This window comes from Saccoglossus kowalevskii, chromosome 21 (assembly GCF_978046115.1).
Source record: "Saccoglossus kowalevskii chromosome 21, keSacKowa6.1, whole genome shotgun sequence".
Taxonomy (NCBI): Eukaryota; Metazoa; Hemichordata; class Enteropneusta; family Harrimaniidae; genus Saccoglossus; species Saccoglossus kowalevskii.
The window spans coordinates 18076745-18102301 of record NC_140661.1 but is presented as its reverse complement, the minus strand read 5'-3'; the positions used below and the strand labels follow the sequence as shown (position 1 = coordinate 18102301).

The 25557-nt window shown below is 34.8% G+C and overlaps 2 protein-coding genes across 2 annotated transcripts; one reads left to right on the top strand and one right to left on the bottom strand.

Annotated features, from left to right (window-relative positions):
* Positions 1 to 1316: 1316 nt before the first annotated feature.
* LOC100368803 (centrosomal protein of 78 kDa-like) lies at positions 1317 to 21675 on the bottom strand. The gene is made up of 12 exons (XM_006822019.3): positions 21593 to 21675; positions 17519 to 17782; positions 15244 to 15425; positions 13488 to 13664; positions 11122 to 11296; positions 10145 to 10258; positions 9768 to 9832; positions 9172 to 9428; positions 6503 to 6722; positions 5371 to 5448; positions 4817 to 5010; positions 1317 to 3161 (listed from the first exon to the last, which is right to left on the bottom strand). Exons 2-12 carry the CDS (start codon positions 17763 to 17765, stop codon positions 2690 to 2692), a joined length of 2181 nt encoding a protein of 726 aa, XP_006822082.1. The 5' UTR covers positions 17766 to 17782; positions 21593 to 21675; the 3' UTR covers positions 1317 to 2689.
* A 19-nt stretch (positions 21676 to 21694) lies between these two features.
* LOC102802831 (protein NATD1-like) lies at positions 21695 to 23757 on the top strand. The gene is made up of 3 exons (XM_006822018.3): positions 21695 to 21914; positions 22696 to 22814; positions 23348 to 23757. Exons 1-3 carry the CDS (start codon positions 21746 to 21748, stop codon positions 23468 to 23470), a joined length of 411 nt encoding a protein of 136 aa, XP_006822081.2. The 5' UTR covers positions 21695 to 21745; the 3' UTR covers positions 23471 to 23757.
* Positions 23758 to 25557: the final 1800 nt, after the last annotated feature.

Sequence of the window (25557 nt, the reverse complement as noted above, 5' to 3'; positions counted from 1 at the left end):
TAAGGATTTATAAATATTGTGTTTGAGGGCGCACTCATTTAAGCGCGATAAACAAATAGGACCCAATGATGGCATTTGTATCACATCAACAATTGTTAGTGACTATATTGAGGAAAAAAGAAAAGAAAATTAACACAAATATAATTATTTGGTTGTACGATCAGTAACTTAACTGGACAGAAAAGTACAATGAATTACTTATTTATTTACTTGTCAATTACACCAATTCGGATAGCTCTGAAGAAGGGATGTCAGAGTAAAAGAAATATCATTTCATTTTATGGAACACCGCCCAAAAGATTACAGCGAATGTTTCTCAAGTAGAAAGTCAGATCAACAATTTTCTGACAAGCTGAAATAAAGATATACATGTAGTGCAACTATTGGCTTTCTCCCTATGACATTTTTATGTACCGGGGTAATGGACTTCCTTCTTGCTAAATTTTTATGTAATAGACTTCCTTCTTGCTAACTTTTTTATGTAATGGAAAAATCAGTGAAGTGATTTATTTCATGTTATGTCTCTGCACCTAGTCCACAGATTCAACTTATTGTCCAAAAAAATGATGTACCTCATAAATGTTAGCAATTTTTGGACTAAATAATTTTTCAAGACTCAAGCAATTCTTTTAATATATTCTCAAACTTGGCCACTGAGAAGAAACCATGTGATTTTGGTTCAGTTATAATTGTGGATGAAACAAATTTTCTAGTCCATTGTAAACTCTCCCCTATTTTCCAAGGAAAGGGCATTCAATTTTATTGAATAAGATTATTAATTAAATTACATTTTAAAATTTGGATTGAACAAGACCAAAATATTTTCCCAAACCCCTGGTCATGCAAGTTTCAATTTTTACGAGCCAGACTAGAAAATCACCAGTCGCGACCGTACGGGTGGGTAGTGATTTCATGTCATGTATTCATGTCGATCTTCACCTAATTTAAACATAGCAAAACTCTGGGTACATTTCCTAAAGTTGATTGATAGACATCAAACGAAACAATTTTTTTAGGGGTTGACCACTCGAAACTTTATGAAAATTTGTTTTCACTTAGTTTTGAGAAAGATCTGTTCACAATGAATGAAGTTACTGTATACATATGCGCTTGTCTAAATCAAATGTGTGTGTATCTGTTTTTTTTTGTATTTTTTCCCCTGTATTTTTTTTCAAAGTCCCCCCCCCCCCATCGTACTTTCTAATGGTCATGTGTCTTTCTGCTGGTTTAAGCGAAATAAAAAAATATAAACATAACTTTAGTTGGTTAGGATTCATCAGTCATGCGACTGGGTCAGAAATAATCACCAATGTAGCTGCTACTAATTCATAAAGTATTTATTTAATAAGTACATTGCCACTTTGTATAAAGTGGATAAAAAAATACATTAATTTTTACAAGTGCATATATTGACATGAATAATAAATTAAAAAAAAATTTAATCAAGAATAAATCATTACGGAATGTTCAGCGAAATTTTATTTTTACCATTTTTGGCCATTAAGGAAACGTTAAGATCTTGATGAAGAGAGAGCCAAGAGACTTGTATTTACCAAGTGTTTAATTCTCTCTCGTTATCCTGCCCATTTTTCCAAATACAAGGGTTACATAGTTCAAGGGAAAGGTGGAATGTGAATTGAACACAATTTGAGGGAAAACAAGTCTTGTGGCTGTCTCATGCACGATGAGCACCTATGTACAATCTACATAGAAATTAGCAGATTCTTTACTGAGAAAGTTTGTGTCACTCCAAAAAGATGGTCTGCACACTGTAATTTTGCCTGCAGCTTTCACAAGATTTATCCAAAAAATAATTTGGACCATGTCCCAATTAATAAACCAATCAATTAACACGAATTTTCTTGGCCCTCTCTGTAACAAGCTTAACCAACAATATAGTATAGTACCCCAGTGGTGAAGTACAATGCAAGGCTACATACAAGATTGTACCTGATTGGCTGCCAAACCCTAACACCTAGTAGACAGACCAATAAGAGAGCAGCATTTTTTTTTTTTTTTAACATATGAAATTTTGCCTTTAATTCAACTGCAAGCTTGCACAGAACTGTTTCTAAACACTAAATGATTTTTTTAAACCCATGAGTTTATAGTTTGTATGACCAGTTACATTACATCACAAATGAACTGGTACTGCTTTATTTTGTGGGAGAAAAATGTTCACAATTCAAGAAACATTGTGAAATATTGAAGCAGTGACCATTTCACAGAGGTCTGCGAGGCAGTGACCATTTCACAGAGGTCTGCGAGGCAGTGACCATTTCACAGAGGTCTGTGAGATAGCGAGCACAGTGACCATTTCACAGAGGTCTGCGAGGCAGTGACCATTTCACAGAGATCTGTGAGATAGCGAGCACAGTGACCATTTCACAGAAGTCTGCGAGACAGCGAGCACAGTAGCTTTTGTAGCAGTGTTCATTTCACAAGCCGCACTTTTATTGGTCATTGCATATTTCTAGTTTTGCTGTCATGAGATGTAAACAGCTGTATTCAAATATCAACATTTGTTTCACAAATACATGGTTCAAAAGTCTTTCTGCAAAGATACGATACAAAGTGCATCAGCACTGAACGATTTAATTAATGAATGAAGCGCACTATATTTCATCTTATGGTGTGATCGGCATTACAAAATCACATTCATTGGTAAATTAATTTTCGAGCCATTGCTCTATTGTTCTGTTTGATGTCTCTCTTCCTCAATCACAATGGGCTGAGGAGTGAGCCCCTCTTGTAACGAGTCGATGATCTCCTCCTCGAGGCCCCCCCTAGCTAACTCATGATTGCCCACCCCATCCTCCTCATACCCAGCCTTGACAACATTAGCTTCATCATCTCGCTTCCCAAAGTTGTTTTGTTTTCCTCCCACCTGATCTGTGTCAGTGTTTCTTTGTTTTTCTTGAGTGGCGGCGTCTTCTTTTGTTGGTTGTCGAATCCAAGCCTCCGTGGGTGCAACAGGCGGAGGGGGTTGATGTGATGCTGGTGGTGGAGGGGGTGGTTGGTGTGATACTGGATGGATTGGTTGTGGTTGGTGCAATACTGGATGGGTTGGTTGTGGTTGATACTGTTGTAGTATGGATGCTACTCCAGGCCTCATGATGTCTTCAGGCGATAAGCCAACCAGAGTACACAGCTGACCAAGACTGAAAGAAAACATAAATTACTAAATCATCAAATACATACAATAAGCTCTTTAAACACCATACATTAGTCATCAAAATTGTTGTGCAATATTTTGCAAATTCTTCTGTATTTTTCTATTATTTTTTTTATTCTTTTAGACCAAAAGGACATAGTTTTTTATTGGCTACTGTTACTGTTCTTGATCAAATTCTTTTTTTAAAAACTAGAGAAAAGTTTGTGTAGACTAAATTTTGTGAAAGGTGACAAAAATCAACTTCATAGAGTTAAAAGAGAATGACTCCATGTGGTGTCATACCATATGTTGTCGACAGCCAATCACAACTGCTCATTGCAGATTGGCATATTAGTGTTTGTGTCTGTCTTTTCCATAACATTCCTATTTTATTTGGGATACCGGTAATATTATAAAAATAAACCCAGACCATGTTTGATATACAAGCCACTCCCAAGAATATCCCATTGCGAGAGTTTACACTCAATGTGTTGTTTCAGAGACTGACTCATAAGTTGTCTAGGGACTTCCATACCATAAATGTCCTAGGACTATTATATGCCATTGTTCTTATGAACTGTTCTAGAACTTTTAAAAGGATGACCAAGTATTACTATCTACTAAGAAACCACAAAGGTTGTGTTTGAACCTGAAACAAAAACAAAGGCTATGCACCAGACACAGTGCCCATTGAGCTATCTGGAAAATACCATACTTCCCTGTTCATAACCCCCTGCCTGGGTACAAGCCAACCCCTCTATTCATACACCCAGTTGTTTTTACTGGGCATCAGTGATTGGTTAAAATTTATTAGAATATGTGTGTAAATGGTGTTTCATTGAATGGAAATCGTGATTGATATGTTAGTTCTTTTTTTGAAGTGTGTAGTGGCCCTGACAAGGGCGGTTTAGTTTGTGCTTTTAGGAGAAAACAAAGCAACATGGTTCACACTTTTCTGTTCTGTTATTACTCAAGATAAACCCAATGTTGCAATACTGAAAAGAAATCCATATCTCTTTGAGTGGTAGCTTTTGAAATGTCAAAAATGTGACTGTCAAGTTGTGAAACTTGGTCATTGGAGATTATTTTACTTTTCTGAATAATCAGTGTCCATTGAGACTATCATAAATGGGGTGTAAAAAATTAATCTAGGCTTCAAGGTGACTTGTTGGCCACCATGAGAGACGTTAAATACTTCCTTTGAATCACCATTTTGGGGGGAGGGGTGTGTTTTTGTTGAAATCAGTGTTTACAGATTGTTTTTTAACATAGCGGTAATTCACTTTCACATTGCGTTAAAAAATTACATTATCAATAATCAGAATTTTCTGGAAAATTTCGTCAGTACTACACAGCATTTTGATTGTTTAATGATAGACTTGACCTGTTGTTTCAGGTCAAATGCAGAAAAACATTATGGCATAAATTTCTTTGCATCAAGAGTTTGCATAGATAGTTTGAAACAACTGTTAATTTTAAATCAAATAAAGCCCTCCTATTTGATCTCTTTTGAATATAAAATCCTCCCCAAGATAAAGTTTCACAGCCTGCCTGCACAGCGTCAACATTTCATCTCCGGTTGGACATACTTTAGATACTAGTACCAGAAGAATCCTTGTATCAGGGCTTCATTCAACACATAAACTATTGTAGCTAACTTACCCAGCATCTCTGAGTAGATCAAGAAATGCATGAAATTTATTGAATGAGGCCTCTATACTGTCTAACACAGTGTCATCTTCAAAGTCATCTGCTCCTATGCCACTTTTTGTGGGTTTGCTTCTAAATGGTGATGATGGTCCTCGGGCTTCCATCAAATGAATCTGATGTTTTAGACGACTGTTTTCAACTTCCAACTGAAAGACAGGATAAATGGTGATACAGCTCATTCCATTCTCACAACTAGAAGGTATTGTAGAATACTTTATTTTAGCTGGAACTAATTTTTGCTGAAAAGACTTTTTGGGTGTTTTGTATGGAATTTATTTTCACTGAATCATTCCTTCAGCGAAAATAGCGAAAATTTATTCCAAGCGAAAATAAAGTATTTAACAGTAGTAGAGGAAGGGATGGGATCATGAGAATTTTTATTACAGGATGATGGTTGTCACGCCATGCACACATTTTTGCAGGAGGCATTCACTTATATGGATGTATTCAATGAAATGGCCTCATTTTTCATGCAAACATAATGCATACATAAAGAGTTCACACACCTCAATTATTCTGCTATCAGCTGCAGCACGGGTTCTACTCTCAACAAAAAGTCGCCTTCTTAATTCTTCAAGCTCTACCTATAGGGAAAAAAATAGCAGGTATACCAGATTGTAGTTATACTGTGTTCAGAAATTGATCATTTAATGTGAAGCTATTACCTCCTATTTTTCCCAAGCATATGCTTTTCAATGGTCTAAAATTTGTGTATAGGTCTTTGCACTGTGACGTCTTTTGTCTAAATTTTCTCCGTAACTAGTACTCCCTGGTACACTGAAACAAATACAACTCAAAAGGAGTCAATAAAACTAAGTACCGGTAGATTTTAACGCCATATTTGAAAACATACACCTACCTGTAACCTCACACATGAAAAATATATAGAGTATTATAAACTTAAATGTATAATAAAACATGTCGCCTGATCAAAACTATCTTTCTAAATGATACAATTATACCGAATAGAATTTCTAACACTAAATTTCAAAAACACACAAACAACTCTCACAACTGAAAAAGGGAAAATTTGCAAATTTCTCCAAAAACAAAAACACAGTTCAGTCCACAGAAATTTTAAAAATATGTTATCATTTGAGTCAGAATTATCATTTCTAAGCAGAAAATAAGAGATCTCCTAGTATGTGAACGTCCAATGTCGCCCACTAGTTTGCGATAAGTGACAACATTTGCTCATGAATTGTTTTATTAAGAGTGATGCATATAAGTAGTGAACATTGATATTATTTTATTTCTGAGTACTAACGACTGGTTCTGCAAACTAGTACAAGTGCTGAGGCACTTTTCTTTAACTATCTGAGAAGAAAAGGTTTGAACTTGATCCTGAATATAAAAATCTGTTTTTTTGGTTCCCAAAGCCTCTGTATTTTGATTGACATTCATTGGCCAAATCTGCACTATCAATGTCATATTGAACCCAAACAGCAGAGGCTTTAGCAACTGAAAAACGAGTTTTCATATTCATCATCAAACGTTGGTCGAGAAACCACCTTTAAACCTTATGACCTCAGTGAGTACTCCAGACACTGTACAGAAATGAAAACAACTATAACAGTCTGTATTCAATCACAGTACACAGTCGTCAAGGTAAAACTAAACTATTAGCAATTTACATACTTTCATGTCTTTGATAATAAATCTTGAGTCATCTTTGTGATCTATTGTATCTCTATCATGTTGTAATAATCTCATACTTGTGATAGGCGTTGACATCTCAGTGTCCATGTCTGATGGTGTACTTGTACGGTTGATAACAACAGATGACATATCTGGTGTGGAGGTCTCACAGTTTGCCTCAAAAGATAATTCTCCTGGCTCTCGGTCATGTGGAAATCCCCTGTGGATTTAAGAAGGTAGATAATGTATGAAGAGATGAGTACAGCACCTCCACATGACATATTTTGGTAATTTATAATTTTGGTGATGTTATTAAGCCTTTGAACATATAATTTGTTTTCATAACTTTTTGAATATATGAATCAAGTTACCATAGGGAAGAAATAGGACTTGTATACATTTGGTAAAAAATTATCAAAATAGTAATAGAAAAAAATAAATAAAAATCAGCAAAATTTTGCAAAAAAATTTTGACGAGAAAAAACATGATGCCCATAATACACTATTTTCTAGAATAAAATGTATTGTGGTTTTCAAACTGTGAAGTATATGCATTTTGGTCTCTTTTGTTCCTGATTGACATTTCGTATGTGCACAAAGAGATGAGCATTGTGTGTGTTTGCGAAGTCAGTCATGTTGCAAGGGGATCTGCTGACTCTAAAACTAGACCCTTAATTTCTGGGCAAATTATGTGAAAGGTTCTGGGTTCAGCTCCCGGTCGAGCCCCCCAACTTCAACTTCATAGTTAGAGAACTGCAAGGTGCATGAATGTCATCATCTCAAATAAGTGATTCTATGTCGCCGTTCCAGCGTTATTGTTCAATGCTACTTTACTGTGGTCAAAGGTATTTTTTGTGGACCTTTTTCATAAACTGAAGTCATGGGTATTTGCATACATATTTGTATTTATATGAAATCCCTATGCCTATGATATGTATTTGAATGACATCATATTGAAATTGATTAACTATTTTATGGGGCAAGCATTCTGAATAATTATAATATTATTAGTTTTGAGTTAGGTTGTTATAATATGATTGTGTTAGGGTATTGGGCCACAATCATGAAATGTTCTGAATGCTTGACCTCAGTTTGTAAGGAATTATATACGTTGAGAATGCCGGTGTTATTATATGCACATTTCTGATTCTATGGGTTAATGAGTGTATCCATCATATGTATTTACATTAGCATTTTATAGTCTAGTCACATACAGTTGGAGAAGTTATATTCATGAGTTCTTGATATTTGAGGTATGTATTGTATTTGACCAATATTGAATGTATAGTAATTCATTGTAAATAATCTTGGGTATTTTTCATATACTGTAAAATGACTACTTTTCACTGGGTTTAAATTTTGCTGATTTACCATTTCAGGCATATTCAGTGGGTTTTATATTCACGGTTTTATCATTTAGATAATGTGTTCTATGCTAAATGTTACATATTCACTGGGTTTTAATTTAGCACATTTTCCAGTCAGCGAAATAAGCAAAATTAAAACCCAGTGAATAATTCTTTTACAGTTCTACATAATTTTGGTGTTTACAGTAAATAGTTTTGTATGCCTGGCATACTGTACAATCCAATGATACCTTGTGCACGCAGAACAAATAAATTTATATTTTGATTGTCATTTAATCTTTTTTTGTCGATCCTTGTCACTTCCTGGCATTGAGAGGTAACATTTGTCGCTACCTAGCACTGGGCCGTGACAATGCATCAGAGCATTCCATGTAATGAATGGAAGATGCCCCAATGTCAGAAGTATTTTTGGGAAGCAAGGAATGAATTTATGTATTTCAGTTAAACATCCTCTGTAGAACATGTCATTGATGATGTTACACTTGACTGTTGTCAACAAACTCAAGTGCAATTCCAGTTGCTACTAACCCATAACATTTTGTAGATAACAGTTTTGTGGTCGAGTGAATCATGCTGAATTTCAGCGTCCACTGCTACAACATACAACCATGAACAGACAATTGTATGTACTGTAGGTACACACACAAAAATGCACTGTGATATAAAAACAAAGTTGACCTAAAGTTAATCAGAGAGCTGTTTTATCACAGTATTAGTGCATGCTTTGTTTTACATTTGGATTTGTTCGAAGATTTGTTACTGATATTATGCATTAATTGAAGGTATGAATGCAAGTGTTTGCAATTCATTTAGCTAATATTCATGTGCGTCCATAAGATGTTAAGACTTGGGTGATGAATCAAGACGTGTTCCAAGAGCAATTCTGACAATGTATAGTGGTCCTAATTGCCCTTACCCTAAAGTTAGTCATATTATTACAGCGGTTGCAAGATATTTACATACACCTAACTCCCGCACCCAGTAGGCAATTGCCGAGGAACTTTGCAACAGCCCCAGACACTTCAATGACCGTTGTAGACGCAATAAAGTTGCATACATGCCTACGTGACAGTTAATCAAAACACCGGACGCAGAATGCCGTTGAAGTTTGGCTGCGAGGAATGAGGAGTAGTTGGACTATTCCATTACCGGTTGTTGGATGCGGGAGTTAGGTGTATGTAAATATCTTGCGCTCACTGTAAAAGATTACTAAACAACACATAATTTGTTGATGTCATTTTCTGCATTTTCAAATCTGGCATTCAGTACAATTTTCCCATCTACATACAAGATAGAAATTACCTGTGTCTACTAGCTCTAGCAGCAGTCCTCCACGGAATGAACCCAGGTCCAGGTTTACTGACATTTGGTGGCGAGTATCCGGAATGCCTGTTTGCCGACCGAATGCAAGCCACTGTTTTACCATGCGTCTTAGATGCACCTGAACGCAACCTGATGGTTGTTTTTCTACCAAACGTACTGTTCAGTGTCTTCGTCTTCTTTCGAGATTTACCTCTCTTGCTTGGATCTTTAGGGGAAGACATTTTTAGCCATTTATACTGAAAGAAACAATATTTTTAAATCTCAAAATAAGACGGCATTTAGACAAATATTCACCAAACATATTTACATTTATTAGCCATGTCATACACATAAACTTATATATTTAAAATTTCGGGATGTAAAAAGCCAATTTGTTGCATTTCCCGATGCTCTAAGGTATTCCTTACAAAGTATTTAAATCCAAAAAGAGTGGTAACTTCAGGGATACTAAACAGATGTAATCTGTTTTGTTTATTTGCCTATTAGTAATGAAAAAAACTGGTTTTATTTTCAGAGGCTTATCAACATAAGCTGCAATACATATTCAGTACTACTCCTAATATGTCAATTTTTACCTCAACCTCTTCTCCACCACTGTTAATGAGTACTTGCTCCATAACGTCTTTCAGTAATTCTCTATCTGTAAAATTAGAAATATATGATGATCGGACTATGACACAGAAACCTATGATACATACAGTACTATAGTGATAGTGATCAGGGTGTCCTTGCAAGTCCAAAATCGAATCCCAGAAAATCAAGTTTGGCCAACTAGGTGACTGCTAAAAAAAGAGGTAATAAAAAATTGTACATGTATTGGGCTGTAGGGAGCTTCTAAAGGTAACAATGATATTGACAGTCGTCACTAACACTATAAAGAATAATTACCGATACTTTCATTAGAGAGCATAGAAGCAAATCAAGACTAAACAAGAGTGCAATAGCTACTCACCAATTAGAGGGTTTTTCCTGACATCTAAAACTACTAATGTTGAGTTGGTTTTGAGTACATCCAATAATGCCTTGGCACCCACATCTGATATACCACACCCCTGCATATCAAGAGCTACACAAATAATTTAAAACTATATTATTGTATATCCAGCATAAAAAATAACAGAATGAGTCATTTTGTAAAAACATATTCAGCACTTTTCAAATTTTCCCTTATATGGGATAAACGCACCAACAGCGAAGCATTCAAGGTTACTGACATCACATTTGAACACTCTCCTATGTATAGATTGGACGCAGAAGCGCTATAGAGTGAGACAGAATTAGGAACTTATTTTACGTGCCATCACCTCTCAATAAAGTATTACAACAAGCATGAAAAATATGTAATAATGAGGTTATCAAAAAATACCAGAAAGTATGCACTCAGGCAGTACTGGGTTGTTTCAAGCTTTTTTACTTGTTGGTCAATACTACCGGTAACGCAATTCTGCCTTCAAAACTTGTGAAAACCTTGTATCATATTAAACCAGTATGTATCACACTGTTCAGGGGATTGCTTTAATCCAAACTTAAAACATAATTTAAACATAAAGTGACTTTTTTATGCTGCAGCTCAGCTGATATTCAAAGACTTGCTTTTAAAAAACAACATGCAAGCACAATTCTTGCTATTGCATTTCAAGAGCTACACATCAAATAAACTATTATAAGTATCAAATCACAAATTTGAATGATTACTACTTTTTAACACATCATCTTCATGATCCCCAACAAACTTTTGGTACATTATTTAACAATTATTTTTTTTATTAAATCTGGAAACATTTGTGTGGATTTATTTTGTGAAAGGTGACAAATTGACTTAAAATGAAATTTGTGATTTGCTGCAAGCAATGAAAATGTTCAAACAAATAATATATCATTTGCATCTTGTATACAAATTATGTGATGGCAATCTGAGGCACGACTGACCTTTGAGCCATAGATCATCCCGAAGTCCATCCGCAAAGGCAATGGCACCTGAATCATTGACCAAAGAATTTGAATTAAGTGTGAGTCTCCTCAGTCCAGACATCCTATCTAAATCTGGTCTTCTATACCTTAAGCTATCCTGCCATGCTTCACTGTGCCTCTTGGTTGCCTGGTGCTGAAATGAACAAGTGTAAGGTTATTATCAAATCGCTGTACATGTCGCATGGTAACTATGTACAAGCAATGTGGTAACCATGTACAAGCCATGTGGTAACCATGTACAAGCCATGTGGTAACCATGTACATGCAATGTTGTAACCATGTACAAGTCATGTTATAACCATGTACATGTGTAACCGTCTACATGCCATGTGATAACTATGTACATGTCATGTTGTAACTATTTACATACCATGTGGTAACCATGTACATGCCATGTCGTAACCATGTACATAACATGTGGTAACCACATACATACCAAGTGGTAACTATGTACATGCCATGTGGTAACCATCTACATGCCATGTGATAACTATGTACATATCATGTTGTAACCATGTACATGCCCTGTTGTAACCATGTACATGCCATGTAGTAAGCATGTACATGCCATCGTGGTAACCGGTAACCATGTACATGTCATGTCGTAACTATGTACATGCCGTGTGGTAACTATGTACATGCCATATGGTAACTATGTACATGCCATGTAGTAACCATGTTGAATTCAATATGTCCATGTTCTATACATATTACCGTATATACTTTAAATTGATTCAATTTCGCAAGACAAAATTTTTCAGTGAAAATCATAAAATTTTGTATGCAGTAAAATTTCTCGGTGGCTTTCGCAAAATTCTTTCTCAGTGAATACCATAAAATTATCGCAAAAAATCAGAAGAAGGAAAAATGTGATCTGATGGCAGCCAAGCCAAATATATCGGTATTATATTTTCAAACTAACACAAGCCATGTATGGCACAGTCCCCGTTAGTAATCAAACTTGTTTACAGTAATATAGTTTAACTTAAACATGTCAGAGATATAGATCCAGAAGCTGATGCTTGAATATGATGATTTGTTAACATTGTAATGATTGACATTCAGTCTGATCGTCAAACGAGTACTTGTCTATATGGAGAGATACTGTAAAATGACTAATTTTCACTGGGTTTAAATTTCACTGATTTACCATTTCAGGCATATTCAGTGGGTTTTAAATTCACGGTTTCGTCATTTAGATAATGTGTTCTATGCTAAATTTTACATATTCACTGGGTTTTAATTTAGCCCATTTTCCAGTCAGCAAAATAAGCTAAATTAAAACCCAGTGAATAATTACCCCCTTTACAGTATTGCTCCGGAACAGCATTAATTAAAACAAAATGGCCATTTTGAATACATCTGTATATCTATAACAAGATTTATTAAGAATATATAAAATTTGAATATAATCTGTCAAACCATATCAGAGATACACCTTCATTCATTAAAACAAAATGGCTGCCAGTCAGCCATTTTGAATTAGATTTGAAAAATAAAATGACGTGCATCAGGGGCCCATAATGTCTTGTGTATGTACCAAGTTTGATCAAAATCCATCCATACCAGAAAAGCTTGATTTTTGATGATTTTTTGCACAAAATTGGCCGCCACTCAGCCATCTTGAATCAGATCGTGAAATAAATTGATGTGCATATGTATAATATTATGTATTATGTATGTGTGAATTTTGAATGTAACAAGTCTGGCAAATCTAGGATATACCGGTAGGTACTGACACACAGGGGTCAATCTATAAACTGAGACTAATAATGGCAGCATTAATGGCGATTTATTCTTGTGTGCGTAAATAGTAGGAATGTAGTTGAGAAAGAAAACAGAAATATGATATTAAAAGGCAGGTGGTCGTCACACCATGCCCTGTTCAATATTGAACTCAAGCAACATATACAACCCAGGTAAAATAAATTTGTTGTTTACATAAATTTCGAACATATGCTGTGTGACATCTGCCAGCAAAATCAATAGTACAGTCTTCTTCCATTATGGAAAATGTGTGCATTTTGAATGTGTCAATAATATGATGCACATTTTCAAAATAAAGATTCTAAAGTGGTTTCTGAATGGATAAATTTTTCCCTGCTGGTGTACAATATGTAGAAATTCAACTTTATAGACAAACAGTCTTTTATATGCAAGTTGATTAATTAATTCACATTAGATTTTTATACATGTAACTTTACAGGTAAATTTCATTCAAACAGCCCAAAGGCTGTCACTATGGGTAAGTGGTGTTTATTTAAAGATAGTCACTAACATAAGTTCAACTGTACATTTATTGTGTATAAAATAATAATCCTAACCTTGATGACCTTTGCTAGCGTATCAGCTCCCTTCCATGTCATACAACACCCTGTGAGATTCAAGGAATGAATGGTTACAGAGTTCTTGAGACCTTGGCATATAATCTGCACACCTTGGTCACCAATCATACAGTATTCCAAAGATAAATGATTTAAAGATTTATTCTTTGATATACCCTGTCAAAAATAAATAATACACATAAACTGATGTGAGTGAAGGAGTGAAGAGAACGGCAACAAATTAACACTTGATCACTAAAATATTTGTGATTTTCCGTTCACAGCAAAATCTTGCATAACGTGTGAAGGATGCAAATCAATGCCTGCTGCAAAAATCTAATTTTTCTATAGTTCAATGTTGAGATGCCCATCTTTCAGAGGGAACTATGGTATTGAAATACCCTTACTTCATCAAAATTGACCATCATCAAATGTGTACAGCATATCATTAGGCATGGAAATACTCAAAAAATAGTTTTATAAAAATATACAATTGTTGAATCTCTTGCGATGTTTTGATGTCACTACAACGCTATGAGCTTTGTTTGTCCTGTTTCACTCATAACACAGGATCTCTCAGTAAACAGTCTATCGTTCTTTTAATACAAGCAGAACAAGCCACTCTTACGAACAAAGAAACATTTGTGAAATTATGGCAGGACTTCCGGTACTATATTTTGGTCAGTGTGTCATCAGGGTTGATTTTCTAGGGAACTCAAGTCGAAATAGAATAAAAAAATCAAGTTAGATCATCTTGTTAACTGCCGGGGATAGAGGTCTTGAAAATCAAGACGATATGTGGCTGCAGCAAACAAAATGGTGTGTCCTTTGATTTTCTTAGTTTTTACTTATTTCTTTTACCCAGTTGCAAATTCCTAAACTACAGTAAATATACAAATGTATACTAAAATATTTTTCAAGGTAATTTTTTCAATGTATGATTTTCTATTGAGTTAATGACACGTCAGGAAATAAGCAGAACTAGTTGCTCCACAACAAATCTCTGTGCAACATTAACCTTTTCACCAGCAGCCTTTCGTGTCTCAATTTTTCTGCACTTTTTTCTTCTATTCTTCAATATTTCTAGCAATGAGACAATTTTTAGTTTTTACTCAAACAATTTGGCTATTTTCGTCAAATCTTCTGAGGAAAAGTGCAGACACAAATAACACAAATATTTTTGTGAATTTTTGATGAAAAAAGGGAACTGGTGTTGAAAAGGTTAATGACTTAAGGTTCACATTGTGGTAGACAAAACATCCTATTGGAAACATTAAACAGAAAAGCATAACTGCTGGAATCTAAAAATGAACATGTGTGACTTTGTAACATTTTTACTTTACTGTACATTGCATTAAAAAAATAGATTGGCAGTGTAGACATTCATGAAACACAAATATCAAACAAACAAAAAGTTTGAAAAATAATTTCATGGTACAGTGCACAGAATGGTGCATGTTTTAATTTTTAAACCTGTTATATTGTGACTATTATGTTGTTGTTTTTTTATTATTATTATTATATGGTAAAATAAATATTTCCAAAGTAAACTACAGTAACACTGCACTACTTCTTGGCCATTTCTGCCATGGCCGATTATTGTCTACCCTGCACATTCGCCTTCCAGTAAAACAAAATTTTGAGTCAAGAACACAAAAAGTGAAAAACCCCTCCCCAGTAGTATGAAAATCATGTGATCACCACTACCGAACTGAACATGTGTGCTGTATTCATAGAGAAATAAGCGTTATCTTACCTTTGAGAGAGCAGTGAGATCTCTTTCCCTAAGGGGTAGTCCCTGTAACTCTAGTATGGTCAATGCAGGTGATACTGAGAGACAATCTTTTAGTGCTGTACATAGTCTGTAAGTAACTTCTTTACTCCTAATAGGGGGAGCTCTCTTTTTTGCAGTATATTTCTGGGACTCTGACACTTTATCTAAAAATAAATAAAATAATGTTCAAAAACAATTTGCGAAACAATTATCTCCATGTGACATACAATAAAATCTACATGACGTTTAAGTATAGAAAAAATATTGGTAATACCAGGCAGCTTCCGCCCACATGGTAGTAAATACTGTGTTAGGGACAGTTTAATAATGAAAACAGTTAGTTTGGTGATAGGGTTAGGGAAAGACTGGTTCAGGAAGTTTGCTAACATTAGCACAAGATTCCTTGACTTTTATCATATGCCTTTATTTTATGCTGGGCTCTCTCTGGAATTTGCTAGGTAATAGTAAATTTACTAATCAAGAAAAAAGTATTAGTAAACTTTGTCTGGAAACTGCAGAGCATTTTCCCGCGACTGAGCACAACGGGGAAGAGAGAAGGAGAGGGAGGTGTCCCCTCTGTCGTCCGCCGAAAACAAGAACAGCATGCTGAAAATGGTGCTTGCTGGTGCAACCTGAGCTCTAATTTTGTGTGTACTTTGTAATTTCATGACATCAAATTAGGCAGTCTGCTCCACAAAATGTACCATTTATGATGGTACAACAAAACATCACAACAAAATATGCAATGTAGACACCAGAACCTTTATTTGAATAACTCAGTATTAATTAAACATATGCATGATAAGCTCACATTGTTAACAGTGGGGAAAATAGTCATCATTCAAAAGTTCACTAAGTTCACTGCCTAGAACACAAGTCATCCTGTGAATAAATTTTCACGGAAAATTTCTCAGAAAAAAACTCTATGCCAATCAATACTCTTATGAAGTTATCTCCCGTGCTCATGCAAACCCGCATGTTGACGTTTATGACGACACAAAATGACTATTTATTTTCATCGAAATTTCTAAATTAAAGTGAAAAAGTAACTAAAGTAACTTTCGGTCTTGTAACTCGATCTCAATGCTAAGAATGCCCGGTAAGAATGTTACACAAATTATAGTATTTTTCGATCGATTCGCTAACATTGTCTCACCTTCCATTAGCTGTGGAATCATAGCCCTATGTTGCCGACCGCATTATTTACGTGACAGACACTGGCCGGCCCATGTTCGACATACAACAACAAAAATAAAAACAAGACGTCCGAATGAAATTGGTAGGGCAAAATTAGATTGTATGTCGCACCAAAGGCTATGGAACCGCAGCTAACCTTCCATTATTTCTGAAATCGTGCTGCAGTACGATCAACTTTCCGTTTCTTGGTGCTGTCAGGGTTAGGACACCCATGGGTTTCTGGTTCTGAACACGATTTAGCGGTTTCTCCATCTCGTCGTAAAAAATACTCGTCGAGCAGTTGTCTGCTCCTTTTTGACGTACTAGTACTCTCCATTTTCAATAAATAAACAAATCACGTGTTTGAAGGCGACATGAAACCGTCCCATACTGAGAGTAAAGTCGCGGGGTATCTTGAAACACATGTCGACTAAACTACGCATGTGCGATGACACCAAAATAACTTAAGAGTGGAAAAATACATTCAGTGGCAGTTCCGTGTTGATCGCGATCACCATGTAACAATTGTTGCAATCTTAGAAGTAACGGGACATTGTTTAACTTTAAAATGGCAATCACTCAAACCGTAACACGCGTGATGATCACAGTCGAGTCTTGACAATTAAATGAGGGCGATTTGCGAGGGTATTTTGTACAAAATGTGTTCGTAAATCCTACTAATAGATATTTATTTTGTTCGTAAATCTTGTCCAAATTTCGTAATTTACGACATTTGCGAGCGACAGCGAGAGCACAGTTATGCTGTTTCTCACAAAATCAAAGTAAAAAAAAATGGTGACTGAACTATTTTTTGCATAAAAAATGTCTTAAAATAAAATGATGATTTTCAAGCCATTTAACTATTGGTTTCTATGGTGAAAATCTTAAATCATATTTCAACATCTTTTTCATTTCTTTCACTTCTTTTTAAAAGAATAATTCCCTGACAAGAATTCCAATGGCAATAGTTCCAAAAATGTCAATTTTAGCATGTTTTTCCAAAAAAGTACTTTGTATATACTCAGGTCAAATATTACGTTATTTATTACTTTTAAAACAAAAACAATAATTTCACACTCACCATCATCACAATTTTGATAGTAACTTCGAATCCCAATGTACTGTAAACTTTTATTGATGGCCAGCGTATTCAATAAGGGTGTCCAATCTGATAGGCGTATTCTATCAGCATTTACATCTAAAACACCTTCCTCAATATGTGCTTTGACAGAATGTAGGGGACATGTATTCTGAAGTAGACATAGATTGTCATAGTGACTACCAAAGTCGTATGCTCCTCTTTGCCTAGCTTGTACACTCTCAATCATGATTAGTACTATATAACCTGAAATAGAGAAAAATATACTACATGTATTGTAAAATATTAAAACAGCTACATACATGTACCATTTTAGCGAACTTGACTCAGTGCACAGATTAAGAGAATCTGAATTTGGCTAAAGAGCAAATATTCTTACTGTGAGAATGTACCTTCTTTTAAACTAGCAAAATTACAGATTAGCTGTACATTGTACATCGCTAGCATAGCTTTCAATAACACCATACACATTGAATTAGCAAAATTACAGATTAGCTAAATTAGCAATCTAGCTAAAAAGACATGTTTTACAGTACGTTGTATCTCGCTAGCATAGCTTTCAATAACACCATACACATTGAATTAGCAAAATTACAGATTAGCTAAATTAGCAATCTAGCTAAAAAGACATGTTTTACAGTACGTTGTATCTAAAAATTATGATTTAGTGCTTTTACACGAGATTTGGACATTGGGCAGTCATAATGAATCAAATTACAAAAATAATGTTCATGTTGATGTATCTATTGGTATACTGTCTTTGTACAAAATTTAAACAGAAATGTTCATTGCATTCATGGGAAAGTAGGCATGAGTATCATGAAAAACAAAATGGCCACCAGTCAGCCATATTAGTTTGAATCACAGAAAAAATATGACATGCAACTATAATCCAATATGTATGATCATCATACAAACTTTGATCAAAATTGGCCTAGTCATCTCTGAGAAACAGCAACAAACATGTAAAAATGACGATTTATAGTGCTTTTACATAAAAATTGGGCGTCAGCTAGCCATATTGAATTGAATCACAAAAATAATGTTGGTGCAGATGTATCTCTTGGCATACTACCTTCGTACAAAATTTAAAGAAAAACGTTCACTGCATTCAAGAGAAAGTAGCATGATAACCATGAAAAACAAAATGGCCACCAGTCAGCCATATTTGTTCAAATCACGAAAACAAATATGATGTGCACCTATAATCCAATATGTATTATCTACATATGAACTTTGATCTTAATTGGCCTAGTCATCTCTGAGAAACAGGCACGGACATGTAAAAAATGACGATTTAACACTTTTACAGGAAGTTTGGGCGTCGGTCAGCCATATTGAATCGAATCACAAAAATAATGCTGGTACAAATGTATCCCTTGGTATACTATCTTTGCACAAAATTTAAAGAGAAACGTTCATTGCATTCAAGAGAAAGTAGCTTGGGTACCACAAAAAACAAAATGGTCACCAGTCAGCCATATTTGTTCGAATCACAAAAAAATATGACGTGCACCTATAAGCCAATATGTATGATCACCATACCAACTTTGATCCAAATCGGCACAGTCATCTCCGAGAAACTGCTGCAGACATGTTTTGGTATCAGAAATAGCAAATTTTACATCCAAAATGGCCGCCAGTCATCCATTTTTGCTTCGATCATAAAGTAAATTGAATGTATTGTCTTCATTTAAATGAAAACCGTCAATGGGTGTCCGAGATATAGCTCTGGACGGACGTACGTACGTACGGATGGACAGACGGACGAAGTGATCCCAAATTAATAGTCCCCGTTTTCGGACTTCGTCTGATGGGGGACTAACAACTTAGCAAAGTATTTATCACTGATAGTAGAGCTAATAAGTGAATACCAGGAACCCTGAAAATGTGAACAACTTTTACTTTCATAGTACTTAAGGTGAATGTTAAACTTTACAAAGAATTTGAGATTTGACCCAAATTGTAACACACCTATACATCACTGCACTAGTAGTTTAGGGCAATCAAGCATTTGTGTCAGCAAAGAGACTTACCTTAGTGTTATAGTGACAATGCACATGCATACAATATTTCAACAAATCAATATCCAAACCAATTTAAGCTCAGCTCAAGACGATTGTTTCGTTTTTATCTGAATAGAACATATATAACATGTATAATGCCAATGATTTCAGTTACTGTGAAAATTGAAGTTGACTTCAACCTTTAAATGTCAAATGTCACAAAATAAATTCACATCCATTTTTCCATATGGTTACCATCTTGAATGTTGGTCAAAAATGTTCAAAATCATGTTTGGCATTATTCCGTGTACTTAAAACAATCAACTTGATATGTTGCATGTAGCTTCTCATTATGAGAAAAATAAAATAATTAAAGTGGTTCGGTTTGGTCGCCATATTGAATTTCTCGCATAACGGGCCCATAATGTTAGTGTTTTGACCTATTGTTCTGAAATAGTGTACCGGTATGTACTAGTACATGTAGTACCCACAGTCAGAATTCCTTATACTAGTAATTTCCATCGATAACTTCATTGGGATTTTACGAAAAATAGATTTACCTAAAAGTGTTTAAACCTTCCAAGTTTGAGATATGACAGACAACTCACAGAATTTTATGATTTACAATTCACATCACTGCATTCCAGAATATTCCCAGGGGTTTTTCTAAAAAAAACTGCAGGAGGGAGCACTGCAATTCAGCGGAGCCACTAAGTGGGAGATAGGGTTCTCCCTCCCCGGGTGTGGAGTTTTTGATAAGTTAAAATGCAATTCTATGGCTTATTTGGGGCCAAAATTACTATCAGACAGGTCACAGTTGAAGATTTTGCCCACAAGTGATCCCTGGCCAATCAGAATTTTAAGGTAAGGGGGCACATAGCCATGGCATGGCATTTTTTTTATAAATGTAACTAAAATTGCTTGACAAAACTACTAATTATAATTAATGACCAATGTTGAAATAATTATTTACATGTCTACATGCTTGATCATTCAATATAATCACATAATCATAAAGAATGATCAAGCTTGATTTTAATAATCATGCTCATGCATGCACTGTATTAGTGCACAAGACACTTTTTAAAAAACTATTAATTATTAATATATTACTTTAATGTCTCACAATTTTTAATTTTATTTTATACTTTATTTTTGCTTGGAATAAATTTTTGCTATTTTCGCTGAAGGAATGATTCAGTGAAAATTAAATATTGAATATCCCTTTTTACATTAAACGTGTCAAAAATCAGTGAAAATAAATTCCATACAAAACAATCGAAAATTAATTCCAGCTGAAATAAAGTATTTTAGAGTAGTACTGATCAAATTACTTTAATTTGCAGCGCACAAATGACAAATACCACTAAGAAAGGTTAAAAGTATTCCATGTGAAGTGTCCATGTTCATGCAGTTTATGAAATTACATTTTCATTCTCAAACAAATTTATTCTCTCTTTACAATGTACTTTTAATATGCCAAACTCAGTTAACAAGAACAGTAATATTGGCGCATTTAAAAAAAAAATTATATAAATTTTGGAAACAGGCTTTTATGGAACATGTGTACAGCGCTGACCACATGCAATGCAAATCATATATTTAATTAAATAGCATGAAAATACCTCCTATTTTTTCAAAGAAAGGGGAAATATAATGAAAAGGAATTCCGCCGACACACAAAAAAAAACATGTCCCATCACGTCGATTTGATTTAGTACGCAGAATAAGCTTTGATTTAAAAATCAATATTTGTCACATTATGCACGAAACAGCTAATATGGTATGGCTGATAGAAAGAACTATTAATCAAAAAATTCAATGCAATGTATACGGAAATATTGTGTTTATTATTTTGAGAGATGTGAACCGACTCCTGACTGTCATTGGGTTGTTTACGTCCGTTAGAAAAATGAAGTTCACTAAATGTCAACAACTTACGAAGAAGGGTGCAAGTGTTATTTTGTCTGATGAACCATCAGACAACAATGTACGAGACGGATGTTTTGATAAAAACAATAATAACAACTGTTATAAAATTAAATTTTACCTCGTATTTTTGACGTAATCAAGCTCTACACGTCTGGCCTCTTCGGGTCACTGTTTCAAAATGGCGCCGCTACCCATAAAGCAGAGGGTCATTAGTAACATAGTCAGGTGGCATGATGTCAAAGGTCGCCAGCTTTTTCTGGGGTATTGGATCATGTTGAGAACACCGTATCGTATGTTGCAGTTGTGTACGCGTTGTTCCGTACTAAACATGGCAGCCACACGCAAAAGTGGTTTTTCTGTAACTGAAAAATCCCGCAAAATGCAATACATAGTTGGACATGACAAAGTAAACCGTGAATTTTACGTGAAAATTGAAAAAGGTGAGTTCTATATATACCTTGAGTATTAGATCCTCGGTCACACGACTTTGCTGTTACTTACACGTTTATTCACAGTCCCTGTGGCTTATAAAATGTCCTACGGTTGTTTTGTGTAGCCATGGCCTGTTTACATGTAAACGTCAATCTGAAGTAATGCTTAGTTGTGACCAACGGTAACAATGCTATGTAAACAGAATACTACCCACGTCTTGGATTGTTCTCCCATGGTTAAAACAATGGTTCTACACGATTTTAAAACAATTCAGAAAGTGCAGATTGCAGGGTAACAGGAAGTAGTCCCATCTTTGGTTCATTTTTTTTTCATGAGAAAAATATCTCTTGATGTGCTCGCGTTGATTGCCATGTCGGAAATGGCATACTGAAATGAATAGTTATGAATATAATAGTAAATCTTCCAAATGAACATTGAATACAATGGCATTTTGGGCGCTTTTGCCCAGGCTAAGCGTTCATGCATACTTTGTTAGCCTGTGCACACTGTGGCCCATGCTAAGGATCTGCACCGTGTCTTAAAACAGGCCAGATTTAATCCGTACATACAGTTTCTTAACCTGTGCTAAACGTTCACACAAGTTTTCTTAGCACGGACATATTTGACCTCTTGGCCCATGCTAAAGAGCGCTGTACATGAACGCTACTTGTATCAAATATAAAAACAATCAGGCTAGTATTTTTTTTACTGAAAAAGCAATTTATAACAAATTGTTTGTATTTATAAATATCATGGGTGTAAAAATGACCTTTGTGTTCTTGTTTATAGATTCTCAAGTAAAGGCTTTACTTCAGTACGAGATTGTCAGAAAAGACATAGTGAATCTGTACCACACAGAGGTACCGGAGGCATATCAAGGAAAAGGTATTGCCAAATGTCTAGCTAAGGTTAGTATGCTTTAAATTGATATTTTGGATTCTCTAGAGAGGTATTTATTTTTATTTCAATATCCCTGGTTTCTACATTACTAGTTTGGCAGAAAAAGTGTGTTGGTATTATAACCAGGTTTTTGTGGGATTGGTTGTCCGTCTTCTGAACTTGAATACTGTAAAATACTTTATTTTAGGTGGAATTAATTTTCGCTGAAAAGACTTTTTGAATGTTTTGTATGGAATTTATTTTCACTGGTTTTTTCACAAGTTGAATGTAAAATATAGGAAAAACGATATATTCACTGGATTTCATTTTCACTGAATTATTCCTTGAGCGAAAATTAATTTCAAGCGAATATAAAGTAATTTACAGTACTCTACACTGCACATTATTAAACGATAACAGGGTTTGGAAAAGGTCTGTGCACATCCCAGTCTTTGCGTTGCTATCACACAGTAGCGGAGAGTGCATCATCCTTCATTCCCTAAATCTTTCCTAAAGCAACAACTTGATACATGTAATGCCCTTTTCAATTACTGTTTTGCAGGCTGCATTAGACCACTTTGTTGCTGAAGATCTAAAACTGAGACTGGATTGTTGGTTTGTACAGAAGTACGTGGACGAGAATCCGCTGGCGCAATACACTGAGAGACTTGTACCACAATCCTGATTTACAGAGCGTTTGTCTGCCCTACATGAATCAAGCGTGTTTTTAAAGTATGGTGCTAATTAATGTGCACATGACATTGTTAAACAGATTATATTTTATTATACTATATTATAATTGTATTACGTCTTAAATTTTGAATAACTTGAGCCAAAAACCAATAGAAAGTTGCAACGTTCACGAGCTATTCCATTTGAAACGAGACACATTTCACCATTTATAAATTAGTTATTATCGTGTTAACTACAATAAATCCCACCATGCATTGCTGTTTTGAGATACAGACAAAATGTATTTTGACTTGGATGTCTTGTGAATACAACACTAAGGAAGTCCGAGCAGAATTAAAATGTCATTGTATGTATGTATATATATATATATATATATATATATATATATATATATATATATATATATATATATATATATATATATATATATATATATATATATATATATATATATATATATATATATATATATATATATATATATATATATATATATATATATATATATATATATACACCGATATATATATATATATGCAGAGCATTCTGGGAGAGAAATTCCCATTGTATAAAATGGAAAAGTTAGTCAGTTTCCAGTATAAGACGTCAATGTAACATATTCATCCCATGCCACTGAGCAGGTTTAGAGATGTAAACAAATAGTTTCACCATGGACACCAGTGCAAAAAGTAAATTATCCACGACGCAATTTTATTTTTCATTTTCGGTATTCTGAAGGCAATAACCCATAAAAAAATATGACAGATGACAATCTTCAATTCAGCTCAAATCTCTTGATTTTTCATGTCAAGGACTTGCAATAAACCTTACAGTTTTAACCTGTGAATTGCATTTCAATATTCCTTCCGACGTGTAAAAGCAGTAAACTGGTCTTTGTATTAAGTTTTTATGAAAGGAACCTCATTGGAACTTTGCCATAATGTTTTGTTGATGACGTGTTATATATTCTAATTATAATATTGTTTTAAACTAGTACCGTAAGTGCCTGACTGACAAGATTTCTCAGTGATGCTACATACTGTAGGCCTAATTAGGTTCTTTTTTTGGGGTGGGTGGGGGTGTCCATGCACGTTAATTGCCCAATTTGATTTGTGCACTTAATCTTAGCATGCTTACACATCTGAAGAACTACTTTTACAAATTTTATCTGGGTATATTTGCTAAGTAGATTTCAACATTTGGGGGGGGGGGGGGGTAATTCAAAGGATTTATTTTAAAAATATGGAAATGCAACTCAATTAAGATTTTCCCCATCTATGTATTTCAAAGCACACTGATGAAATTCATACAAATATTGAGAGAGAAAAATGGTACACGTGTATGTGCCCAGTGTTTGATATGGAAGTTTGAATGAGTTTGTAAACGTCACAGATTCAATTAATAACGTGTACACCAAAGCAGACTGAAAAATTAAAAGATTCTGCAGTCTGTTGCTTTACCAGTGCACAGCGCATGTAAACTTACATACTATAGAATACTTCATTTTCCGTTCACTGCGAGAATCACGCGTTATGCGTGAAATCGAACTTAAAAACAGGACAAACAAAGGTCATAGCGTCGTAGTGGCGTCAAACATCGCGTGGGATTCAACAAACGCGAAAGTATTTTGGGGGACATTTCCATGCTTAATAATGTGCTGTACACATTTGATGATAGACAATTTCGATTAAGTGAGGGTATTCAGAAGCAATATTCCTCTGTCGAAGATCGGCCGGTCGATGTGAGCTACGAAATAAAGAAATTTGAGTTGAAAATCAAATCGTTCGATTTTTACAGCAGACGTTCGACGCGCGTCTTTCATGCATCTCGCGAGATCTCGCAATTGTACGGAAAATCACCTATTTCCGCTGATTTTTGAATGTAACATAGGAAAAATGTATATTCGCTGGACTTTATTTTCACTAGATCATCCCTTCAGAGAAAATCAATTCCAAGCAAAAATAAAGTATTCTACAGTATACAAAAGGTTTGAACCCTCAACTTTTTTCAATAATTGAGGATGAAGTCTTTCCTTGTCAACTCCAGACATTGCACTGCAATTGAAGCTGCCTACTCTTA